Below are 12,676 nucleotides of genomic sequence, written 5' to 3'. Positions count from 1 at the left end.
ATGGTGGGCAGCATAGACAGCTCCCAGGCGAGCTGCGGGCATTTTCCTCCAAGCTGTCAGAATTCAACGTGGAAGACGGCATACTCTTGTGGGGAACGCGTGTGATTGTCCCGGAAAAAGGCCAGGAGCTGATACTATCAGATTTGCACAATGGGCATCCAGGCGTGACCAAAATGAAAATGTTGGCCCGGAGTTATGTCTGGTGGCCAGGCCTCGACACCGACATTGAGAAGGTGGCCCAAAACTGCTCCATTTGCCAGGAGCATCAGAAGCTTCCGCCGGCCGTGCCCCTACACCATTGGGAATGGCCAGGGCGGCCTTGGGCACGTTTGCATGCAGATTTCGCAGGCCCTTTTCAAGGAACCATGTTCCTTCTACTAATTGACGCCCATTCCAAATGGCTAGAGGTGCATAAGATGCAGGGGACAACGTCCTGCGCAACAATTGAAAAGATGCGTTTATCGTTTAGTACGCATGGCCTCCCCGAGGTGCTGGTCACGGATAATGGCACTCCATTCACGAGTGAGGAGTTTGCTAGGTTCACAAAGATGAACGGCATCCGCCATATCCGCACTGCCCCTTACCACCCGGCTTCAAATGGGTTGGCAGAGCGTGCAGTGCAAACATTCAAAAGAGGCCTAAAGAAGCAGTCTTCCGGATCAATGGACACGAGACTGGCTCGCTTTTTGTTTACGTACAGGACCACCCCCATGCAGTGACTGGGGTAGCTCCCGCAGAACTCCTAATGGGCCGGAGACTTCGCACCCGCCTTAGTATGGTTTTCCCAGACATTGGCGCAAAAGTACGCCGCACACAAGAACGGCAGGGACAGGGATTTTCTCGGCATCGTCCAATTCGGCAGTTTGCGCCCGGTGACCCAGTATTCGTTCGGAATTTTGCTGGTGGTGCCCAATGGGTTCCTGGTGTAATCTTTCACCAAACGGGCCCTATATCTTACCAAGTGCAAGCCCAGGGTCGTCTCCAGCGAAAACATGTAGACCACGTTCAGTCCAGAAGATCATCCCCTCAAAAGATTCCCCGCCCCCGGAGCTCATTTCAACAGCCGCAGAGACCAGAGACAAGGGAAGGTAGTCCTCACAACCTTCCACTGGTGCCTCACTCGAAGCCTGCGCAGGTCGTTACGGGACCGAATGGAGATCGAGACGCTGACATGACGGAGGCAGCAGACTCTGACTCCGAGATGGAGACACAGGATGCATCAGAGGGTAAATCCTTGGGTCCACGGGCCGTGGATGTACAATCGCGCCGTTCATCACGGAAGCGCTGGTCTCCGTCTCGTTACACGCTGCCTGATCCAGCGTCGCGTGCAAATGGCGTCCGGCCTGCGGCCAAACGAGTCCTCCGCCCTCCTCCGCCAGGGTCTTCAGTGGATTCCTTGGACTTTGGGGGGGAGGGATGTTATAACCTGCCTACTTACCATTGGATGGGGACTAATGACTATCCCACAATCCTGTGGGAGTATGAGCTTCCCCAATGATGGGGGCGGAGAAACCACTAGTAAACTCCTAGTATAAATAAGCTGGCCAGTTCAGGAGCCAGGAGGAAGGAGTATGTAGCAAGGGAAGTTACTGCTACTGTTATGTATATATGTTATAGTAAATAAATGTTATTACTTTGTATCCTTAAAACTCGTGCTGGATTCTTCGTGGCCCTTACAAAACCTTCCCTGCACTCCGCACCGTAGTTCCCGTTTCATCCCTAACTCCCCCTATTTCCCTCGCCGCTATCCTCTTATGAAGCTGGTGGGCCAGCAGCCGGCTCGCCTTTTCCCCATATTCGTATCTCATCCCCTGTGCCTTCCTCCACTGTGCCTCTGCCTTCCTTGTGGTCAGCAGGTCAAACTCCATCTGAAGTCTTCGCCTCTCTCTATATAGTCCTCCGCATATCTTTTATCCACACTCAGAATCTCCCGCATTAATCTCTCCCTTTCTTTGCCCTCTTTTTTCTCCTTGTAAGCCCTAATGGAGATCAGCTCTCCCATAACCACCGCCTTCAGCGCTTCCCATACTACCCCCACCTGGACCTCACCATCATCATTGGCCTCCAGGTACCTCTCAATACATCCCCGCACCCTTCCACAGACCCCCTCATCCGCCAATAGTCCCACATCCAGTCGCCAGAGTGGGCGCTGTTCCCTCTCTTCTCCTAGTTCCAGACTCACCCAATGCGGGGCATGGTCTGAAACGGTTATGGCCGAGTACTCCGTTCCTGCCACCCTCGAAATCAGTGCCCTGCTCAAAACAAAGAAATCTATCCGGGAGTATACCTTATGAACATGGGAGAAAAAGGAAAACTCTTTGGCCAACGGCCTAGCAAATCTCCACGGATCCACTCCCCCCATTTGCTCCATAAACCCCCTGAGCACCTTGGCCGCTGCCGGCCTTCTTCCGGTCCTGGATCTAGACCGATCTAATCCTGGATCCAGCACAGTATTGAAACCCCCCCCCCCATTACCAGGCTTCCTACCTCCAGGTCTGGATACGTCCCAGCATCCGCTTCATAAATCCCGCATCATCCCAGTTCGGGGCATATACATTTACCAGCACGACCTCCCTTCCCTGCAATCTACCACTCACCATCACATATCTACCACCGTTGTCCACCACTATATTCCTAGCCTCGAACGACACCCGTTTCCCCACCAATATCGCCTCCCCTCTATTTTTCGCGTCCAACGCCGAGTGGAACACCTGTCCCACCCATCCTTTCCTTAACCTAACCTGATCCGCCACCTTCAGATGCGTCTCCTGAAGCATGACCATGTCTGCCTTCAGTCCCTTTAAGTGCGCGAACACTCGGGCCCTCTTAATCGGCCCATTTAGGCCTCTCACATTCCACGTGATCAGCCGGATTGGGGGGCTGCCCCCCCCCCCCCCCCCCCCCCGCCCCCCGGCCGACTAGCCATCCCCTACTCTAGGCCAGTCCCACATCCAGGTCCCACGCACCCACCCGTCCCCCAGGCGGCGCACTCCCGCCCCGACCACCTCTTCCGTTGCCAGCCACCTCTTCTCTTGCTCCCAGCAGCAACAACCCAGTTGACCCCCCTCCCCCACCCCCACCCCCGCTAGATCCCCATCTAGCATGGTTACTCCCCCCATAATGCTTCCAAAAGTCAGCTGACTCCAACTGACCTCGGCTTCCCCCGCTCTCTCCTTGACCCCCCCCCTGTGTGGAACTCTCATCCTCCTTGCGTCTATCTTCCCGCCATCATCTCCCTAGCGCGGGAAAAAACCCGCGCTTTCTTGGATCAGCCCCGCCCCCTATGGCGCAGCTCCCCCATTCCCCATCTCCCACCTCTGTCCCTTTTTCCACCGGCGCCCACATTTCTCTGTGTCCCCCCGTCAAGAAGAGAAAAAAAGCCCCCATCTATCGTCCCGATACTGTGAACCTCCCATTCCCCAATTTACATTTCTTTACATCAACATCGTCATCTCCCCCACAGCATCAGTCCCTCAGTTCTGATCCAATTTCTCTTTTTCGATGAAGGTCCAAGCCTCGTCCGACGTTTCAAAGTAGTAGTTTGTATCTTGGTACGTGACCCACAATCGCGCCGGCTGCAGCATCCCAAACTTTACTTTCTTCTTGTGTAGCGCCGTTTCACTCTCCTTCTCGCTCTCCTTCTCGCCACCTCCGCGCTCCAGTCCTGATACACTCGTATCACCGCATTCTCCCACCTGCTACTCCATACCTTCTTGGCCCAGCTCAAAACCGCCTCTCTGTCGGTGAAGCGGTGAAATCTCACCACTATCGCCCTTGGTAGTTCTCCAGCCTTTGGTCTCCTCGCAAGGACCCGGTGAGCCCCTTCCACCTCCAGGGGGCGCCTCAGCTCCCATTAGCGAATGGAGCATTGTGTTCACATAAGCCCCAATGTCAGCTCCCTCCACTCCCTCGGGGAGACCCAGAATCCGGAGGTTCCTTCTCGTCGAGCTGTTCTCCAGGACTTCGAGCCCTTCGATACACCTCTTATGTAGCGCATCGTGCGTCTCCATTTTTACCGCTGGGCCCAGAATCTCATCCTCAGTCTCAGCTGCCTTCGCCTTCACCCCACGGAGCTCTATCGCCTGGGCCTTTTGCGTTTCTTTTAGCCGTTCGATTGCCAATAACATCGGCACCAGCACCTCCTTCTTTAATTCCTCCACACACCGTCGAAAGAATTCCTGCTGGTCCGGGCCCCATGTCGTCTGGGCTCCATCCGTCGCCATCTTGCTTCTTCCTTCTCTTCTCTGCCGCTGCTCCAAAGGATCCTTCGCAATCAGGCCACTACCACCGATCTTTTCCATACACACCAGGGGGGGGGGGGGGCTCCTTACTTCGTCACCCCACACTGGGTTTTCTCCGAAAAAATTTCTGTTGGGGCTCCCAAAAAAAGCCCAAATGTCCGTTAGAACGGGAGCTGCCGAAACGTGCGGCTTAGCAGTGCATCGCCGCAACCGGAAGTCAATACCAGCCTAGTTGATGAACCAATGCCTCATTGTTGGCTGTAATGTAACTAAACTTACTAATCACACTCCATGGGGAATTTAGAGTAACTAATGCAGGTTGTGGAAAGGTCCCTATCTGTACTCTTCTGGTGTTTGTATCAACCAGGTTAGATGGAGCTTTACACTAGCCATGATTTACATAGAATTTACAGTGCAGAAGGAGGCCATTCGGCCCATCGAGTCTGCACCGGCTCTTGGAAAGAGCACCCTAACCAACCGCACACCTCCACCCTATCCCCATAACCCAGTAACCCCACCCAACACTAAGAGCAATTTTGGACACGAAGGGCAATTTAGCAATGCCAATCCACCTAACCTGCACATCTTTGGACTGTGGGAGGAAACCGGAGCACCCGGAGGAAACCCACGCACACACGGGGAGAACGTGCAGACTCCACACAGACAGTGACCGAAGCCGGGAATCGAACATGGGACCCTGGAGCTGTGAAGCAATTGTGCTAATCACTATGCTACCGTGCTGCCAGTAAAGTTGCCATAGTCCCAGATGACCATAGGCTGCTTTCCCCTTTGAGGGGGAGAGCTGACTGGTGGTGACTTAACCTGAGGATCGCCACACCTCAGCAAGGGGCAAGGTTGAGAAGGTTCATAGATAACATCAGCCGGTACCGGAATTGAACCCATGCTGTTGACCTCACTCTGCGTCATAAACCAGTCGTCCAGCCAACTGAGCTAAACCGTAGAGGCCTGATACGGATGGATTACTACCAATAGATTTTACCATTTTAACTTTTCTCAGTGAGGATTTTACAGAAGGAAGAAAAAAATTGTCACACATTTTATGATCTTGGGATGTCCCAAAGCATTTTGCAGCCAATAATTCATTTTAAAGCATAGTTAGTTTTGTACTTTTGCATCCAATCATTCATTTTAAAGCATAGTTAATGTTGTACTGTAGGGAAAGACAATGACTGTTTACACAGTCCCATAAACAGAACTAATAAATGACTAGGTAATCTGTTTTTAATGGAGTTGGAGATAAATGACACTAAGAGAAATTCCCTGTTTTTTTTGTGGACAGCACCATGACATCCTTTCCATCCAGCTGACAGAGTAGGTTGGGTCTGAATTTAGCATCTCATCAATAATTCTGCACCTCTAAAGAATCAGCTTTCCATTCAGTTACTGCACTGAAGTGATAAAATACGTAAATCACTGCCTGACTGGAAGGGGGAGAGTGCTACCAATAAGCATTTGAAGAATTATTTGCTATTTGTTTCTATGGCATGGTGGAAGAGTCATTAGCACTGCTGCCTCACAGCGCCAGGGACACGGGTTTGATTCCCACTTGGGTCACTCTCTGTGCGGAGTCTGCATGTTCTCCCCATGTCTGCGTGGGTTTCCTCTGGGTGCTCCGGTTTCCTCCCGCAAGTCCTGAAAGACGTGATTGTTAGGTGAATTGGACATTCTGAATTCTCCCTCTATGTACCCGAACAAGCGCCGGAGTGTGGCGACTAGGGGATTTTCACAATAACTTCATTGCAGTGTTAATGTAAGCCTACTTGTGACAATAATGACTGTCTGTGTAGAGTTTGCATGTTCTCCCCACTTTTCACTGTATACTAATACATGTGACAATAAGAAATCAAATCAAATGTCTGTGTGGACTTCCTCCGGGTACTCTGGTTTCCCCCACAGTCCAAAGATGTGCAGGTTAGGTGGTTTGGAGATACTAAATTTCCCCTTAGTGTCCAGGGATGTGCCAGTTAGATTGGGAGTTATGGCGATAGGGTGGAGTGGGTGGAAGAGTGGAACTGGGTTGGGTACTCTTTCGGAGGGTCGGTGCATGCACGATGACCTCCTTCTGCACTGCAGGGATTCTAAGATGCTATGGAAAATAAGAATAAAGATGTCTTTCAAATGAGATACTAAACCAAGTATGGTCTCAGCTGCTTGTAAAAAATCCAGTAGCATTATACCAAAGATCCTTTTAAGAAAGACTTTGAAAGCTTTGTAGGTTTGGAGAATGCTAAGACAGTCCAAAGATGTGCAGGTTAGGTGGATTGGCCATGATAAATTGCCCTTAGTGTCCAAAATTGCCCTTAGTGTTGGGTGGGGTTACGGGGATAGGGTGGAGGTGTTGACCTTGGGTAGGGTGCTCTTTCCAAGAGCCGGTGCAGACTCGATGGGCTGAATGGCCTCCTTCTGCACTGTAAATTCTATGATATGATAATCTATGACTTTTGGACGTTAGAAATTGTGCATTTATGCAGTCAAGTTTTATATGGCCTTTTGTTGTAAGATACTGCAACATATTCAATGGTCCTTTTCTTTGTAGCATTGATTTGTTAATTGATTTGGACCTTGGTCTGTAAAAAGTGTATACGATGATCTGGTGGTTTGTTGCCTTGTTACTGTATTATCATGCAATTAGACCACTTGTAGATTAGTAGTGAGAGAGGGAGGGATGGAGGAAGGTCCTGAGCAAAACAAAAATACCAATATTGCATTAAAGGGGTTATGTGCCCTTCATGAGAACTGAAGAATATTTAAAATGCACCATGAACCTTGGTAAGTTATTCTTGTGGAAAATGACATTCAATGAAACCTCCAAAGACACAGACCCGCTACCCTCCCATCTGAATAAATGATACCCGCCACTAGATTTGCCATGGAAGAGGGCACAAGATTCCACCCTCGGATCCTTTTGCTGCAAAATATCTCACTTTATTTTAATGCTGAGGATTTGGAAGACTACTTGAAGTCTTCTTCCCTCAAGTGAAAAAGTACATATCTCTCTGTTCCTTGTTACATAAACTGTATTTTCACAACTACCATTTATATACCATTGCAAAAGAACACATTGAATCTGTAAACCAACGTGACAATTCTTACCTATAATTTTGAGCTTTTGAAATAAAAAATATATTTACAACTAGTATTTATAATAATTGAATGTGTCAATATGCATTTTTATTACCAAAGTCCCTGGATTTCTCTTGTTATTTGGGAAATTGCATTCCTTGGCTTCATACTGTTTTCTATGGAAACTATAAATCTAAAACCTAGAAAATGACCAGTGTAATTTGCATTACTTTCTGAATGTGGAAATATTGTACTAAGGCAAATCACACAACAAAATATGCACACCTAGTTAAATAGGAAGTAAACATTTGGTTTATAAAACTAAATTCTATTTTTCGAATTGAACAGATTTTTTTTGGTTAATGCGAGCTGTTACTTACTAACAAATTTCTTGACTGTCATTTGGAGATTTCCAACAGAAAAAGTTGGTAGCACTGTCCCTGTGAAGCATTGTTTCTTCCATTCTTTGCGATGCCAACTTCATTTCACCTGCTGCTAGTTTCTGAGCTGCCTGTGAATCTTTGCTCATCATTGAGTGTGCCTTGCTGTTTTCAAAGTCACTCCTGTCCATAAGAGCCTCTTTGCTAAATTCCCCTTCACCCTTAGTTTCATTTCGCTCTTTTTCAGCTTTCAATACTTCTCTCCTGCTACCTCCCTTGATTCCTCTATAATGGTCCTCATTGTCAAACCCCACTGTACTCCTGGATGCTATAACAGCATCTGCTGGGGCACGACTAATTGCTCTGCTGCTTTCAGCTGTTACGTGCTTTTCTCCCCCCTGATTCTTCTTCCATGGATTCATCTCCAACGAAGATGGAACACTATAGAAGAAGGAAGCACTGCTCAAAATTACACTCAGTTAAAAATGCCAGCTCTCCTATATTAATGCCAATAATTCTTCACTGGCTCCCAAGAAAGAATGTACAGTAATCTGTGAAAACTACAGATGGGTTTTCAAAATTCTAACCAGTATTATGATCAATTATTAATTCCTCAAAATGTAAACCACCTCGAGGCCACAATAATTTAAAGCTTACTTATGTGGCCCTCCAGCCTTTGTTCCAAGACTAGACCACTATAGACTGATGTAGACCTGACACTTTGACATTACAGACTGACCACGAGGTTGCAAACATCACAGAATGTGCGACATCACAAACTGACCACAAAACTGAAACCTATGTCACTGAGTCTATGACATCACAAACAGGGCCTCAATGAAGACAGGCCAAAGGGCTGAAACCTTGCACAGCCCAATCATCAGATTACAAGATGAAAAAATGAACATGATTCAGGATGGCCATCATCATAGAATCATAGAGGAGACTTCCGGTTGCGGCTATGTGGAGCTAAGTCGCACATTCGGCGGCTCCCGCAAAAACGGACTTTTGGGCTCTTTTCAGAGCCCCCAACGGTACTTTTTTGACGTTTCCTGGTGTGGGAAGGAGTCTACAACAGCTCCCCATCAGTATATGGTATCAACTAGGAGCGGGGCGACAAAAAGGTGGTGGTGGACCCGAAGAAGGTGCGAGGGAAGAAGGACAAAATGGCGGTGGGCAGAGACCAGGCAGCGTGGATGCAGTGGGCGGAAGAGCAGCAGGAGGGTATCCATCGCTGCTTCAGAGAGATTAAAACGGACCTGCTAGAGCCGATGAAGGCTTCTATTGATAAGCTGCTGGAGACACAGACGGTCCAGGGGGTGGCGATCCGCGAGGCTCGATAAAAGATCTCTGACAATGAGGTCAAGATCTAGGCCTGGCGGTAAAGGTGGAGGCGCACGAGGCGCTCCACAAGAAATGGCAGGAGCGGTTCGAGGAGATGGAGAATCGGTCGAGGCGGAAGAATCTGCGGCCAGACGTGGGGGCCTATGTGGTCACCATGTTGAACTCGCTGATGGGAGCGGAGTCCTTCCAGGGTCCCCTGGTGTTGGAAGGGGCCCATAGAGTGCTGGCGAGGAGGCCCAAGGATAACGAGCCTCCGCAGGCGGTGCTGGTGAGTTTCCATCGGTTCGTCGATCAGGAGTGTGTGCTCAGGTGGGCCAAGAAGGAGAGGAGTAGCAGGTGGGAGAACGCGGAGGTTCGGATATATCAGGACTGGAGTGCAGAGGTGGCGAAGAGGAAGGCCGGGTACAATCGAGCGAAGGCGGTGCTGCACAGGAAGGGGGTGAAGTTTGGCATGTTGCAGCCGGCGCAACTGTGGGTTACTTACAAGGACCGGCACCATTATTTTGAGTCTCCGGAGGAGGCGTGGGCCTTTGTTCAGGCCGAGAAGCTGGACACAGACTGAGGGTCGGGATGGGCGATTGGGGACTGCGGCTTTACACCGAGGGACGAGACAGGGGTGTCCCTTATCACCCCTGCTCTTCGCACTGGCGATTGAACCCCTGGCTATGGCACTGAGGGAGTCAAGGAACTGGAGGGGGTTGGTGCGGGGTGGGGAGGAGCATAGGGTGTCACTTTATGCGGACGACTTGCTGTTATATGTGGCGGACCCGGTGGGAGGAATACCGGAGGTAATGAGGATTCTTAGGGAATTCGGGGACTTTTCAGGGTACAAGCTCAACATGGGGAAGAGCGAGCTGTTCGTAGTTCATCCAGGGGACCAGGAGAGGGGGATTGGCGAGCTCCCACTAAAAAAGGTGGGGAGGAGCTTCAGGTATCTGGGAGTCCAGATGGCCAGGAGCTGGGGGGGCCCTGCATAGGCTTAACTATACAAGGCTGGTGGACCAAATGGAGGAGGAGTTCAAGCAGCGTTGCCGCTGTCCTTGGCAGGTAGGGTGCAGTCAATCAAAATGACGGTGCTCCCAAGGTTTTTGTTCCTGTTCCAGTGCCTCCCCGTGTTTATCCCAAAGGCTTTTTTCAGGCGGGTTAACAGGAGTATAATGGGGTTTGTGTGGGCACGAGGGGACTCCGAGGGTGAGAGGGTGTTCCTGGAGTGGAGTAGAGATAGGGGGGACTGGCGCTGCCCAACCTCTATAGATACTACTGGGCCGCGAATGCGACGATGGAGCGCAAGTGGGTGATGGAGGGGGAGGGGGCTGCATGGAAGGAGGCTGGAGACGGCGTCTTGTGTGGGTACGAATCTGGGGGCGCTGGCAACGGCGCCGCTGCCACTCCCTCCAAGGAGGTATACCACGAGCCCGTTGGTGGTGGCTGCCCTCAAAATTTGAGGGCAGTGGAGGCGGCACAGGGTGCAAGTGGGGGCCTCGCGGGTCCCCATTGCGGGGGGAACCACCGGTTCGCCCCAGGAACAACAGGTGGAGGGTTTGCGGGGTGGCACAGGGCAGGGATACAAATGTTGGGGGACCTGTTTGTGGACGGGAAGTTCGCGAGCCTGGGTGAGCTGGAGGAGAAGTACGGTGCTCCCCCTGGGGAACACCTTCAGGTACTTACAGGTAAGGGCGTTTGCCAGACGGCAGGTGGTGGAATTCCCGCGGCTACGGCCACACATAGTACAGGACAGGGTGCTCTCGGGGAGGGGGGGGGGGTGGGAGTGGGGAAAATCTTGGAAATTTACCCAGTTATGCAGGATGAGGAGGAGGCCTCGGTGGTAGAGGTAGAAGGTAAGAGGGGAGGAGGAGTTGGGAGAGCAAATTGAGGAAGGGACGTGGGCAGATGCCCTAGGGAGGGTGAACTCTTCCTCATCGTGTGCGAGGCTCGCCTCATACAGTTTAAAGTGCTGCACAGGGCACACATGACTGGGACAAGGATGAGTCGGTTTTTTGGGGGTGAGGACAGGTGTGTTCGGTGCTCAGGGAGCCCAGCAAACCACACCCATATGTTCTGGCATGCCCAGCGCTGGAGCAATTTTGGAAGGGCGTAGCGAGGTGGGGGGGGGGGGGGTGGTGGGGGTGGGGGGGTGGGGGGGGGGGTGGGGGGGGGGGTGGTGGGGGGGGGGGTGGGTGGGGAGGGGTGGGGGGGGGGAGGGGTTGGCACTTCCACACTTCTGTAGCTACTACTGGGCGGCTAATGTGGCCATGCTTAGGAAATGGGTAATGGAGGAGGGGTCGGCGTGGGGGCGGCTAGAGGCGGCGTCATGCAAAGGCACCAGCCTAGGGGCACTAGAAACGGCACCGCTGCCATTCTCGCCGGCACGATACACCACAAGCCCGGTGGTGATGGTGGCGCTGAGGGTCTGGCATCAGTGGAGAAGGCACAGGAAGGAGGAGGGGGCCGCAGTTTGGACCCCGATATGGAACAATCATAGATTTGTTCCGGGCAAGATAGATGGGGGGTTTCAAAGCTGGCACAGGGCAGGCATTAGAAGGATGGGGGACCTGTTCATAGATGGGACTTTCCCTAACTTGAAGGCGCAGGAGGGGAAATTCAGCCTGCCCCGTAGAAACGCCTTCAGACACCTCCAAGTCCTCGACTTTCTCAGAAAAAAGGTGGGGACATTTCCGTTGCTATCCCTTCGTAGGATACAGGACAGGGTGGTGTCTGGCATCTGGGTAGGAGAAGGGAAGGTGTCGGACATCTACCAGAACTGCAGGAGGTGGAGGAAGCCACAGTGGAGGAACTGAAGGGCAAGTGGGAGGAGGAGCTGGGTGAGGAGCTAGATGAGGGCCTGTGGACTGATGCCCTAGGCAGGGTAAATTCCTCCTCATCATGTGCCAGGCTCAGCTTGATTCAGTTTAAGGCGGTACATCGGACACACATGACGACGGCGAGGATGAGTAAGTTCTTCGGGGTGGAGGACAGCTGTGCGAGATGTTCAGGGAGTCCAGCGAACCATGTCCATATGTTCTGAGCATGCCCGGCGCTTAATGAATTCTGGCAGGGCTTTGCGAGGGCCATGTCCAGGATTTTGGACACACGAGTGAAGCCAAGTCCAACAATAGCGATCTTTGGGGTGTCAGAGGATCCGGGAGTGCAGGAAGCAAAAGAGGCCGAGGTTTTGGCCTTTGCCTACGTGGTAGCCCGGAGACGGATCTTGTTACTGTGGAGAGACTCGAAACCCCCGAGTGTGGAGACCTGGGTCAGTGATATGGCTGGGTTCCTCAGGCCTGGAGCGAATAAAGTTTGCCTTGAGAGGGTCCTTGCTGTGGTTCTCCCGGCGGTGGCAACCGTTCCTTGACTTCCTAGGAGAGCATTAAAATGTCAGCAGCAGACATTTGTAGGGGGAAGACGTGCACGGGGCAGCTCCCGCCACAGAACTAGGTTTATTCTTATTTTCTGCTTGTTTTTTTTTCTTGTTTTGTCCGAGGAGTTTAAATCCTTGTGGGTTATCACTTCTGTGCACACTTTAAAAAAAATAAACGGAGAGGGGAGAACAGAAAGGGAGAAAAGGGAAAAAAAAAGAAAGGACCCACGCAGAGCTCACCCGGAGGTACGAGCAGGGGAAAAAGAGAA

At 51.4% G+C, this 12,676-nt stretch overlaps 1 protein-coding gene across 2 annotated transcripts in view; it reads right to left on the bottom strand.

Moving 5' to 3' along the window:
- The window catches only part of LOC140389328 (tripartite motif-containing protein 42-like), a 78,823-nt gene extending 70,432 nt beyond the window's left edge, over nt 1–8,391 (bottom strand). For both annotated transcript variants that reach the window (XM_072473489.1, XM_072473490.1), the window contains exon 1: nt 7,706–8,391. In XM_072473489.1, the coding sequence (XP_072329590.1) occupies nt 7,706–8,127 (422 nt within the window). In that variant the 5' untranslated portion in view covers nt 8,128–8,391. The remainder of the gene's footprint in view (nt 1–7,705) is intronic.
- Between the last annotated feature and the right edge of the window lie 4,285 nt (nt 8,392–12,676).

Source organism: Scyliorhinus torazame, chromosome 14, assembly GCF_047496885.1.
Source record: "Scyliorhinus torazame isolate Kashiwa2021f chromosome 14, sScyTor2.1, whole genome shotgun sequence".
Classification (NCBI taxonomy): Eukaryota; Metazoa; Chordata; class Chondrichthyes; order Carcharhiniformes; family Scyliorhinidae; genus Scyliorhinus; species Scyliorhinus torazame.
Note: the sequence above shows the minus strand (reverse complement) of the source record. Positions and strands in the feature narration are given on the sequence as shown.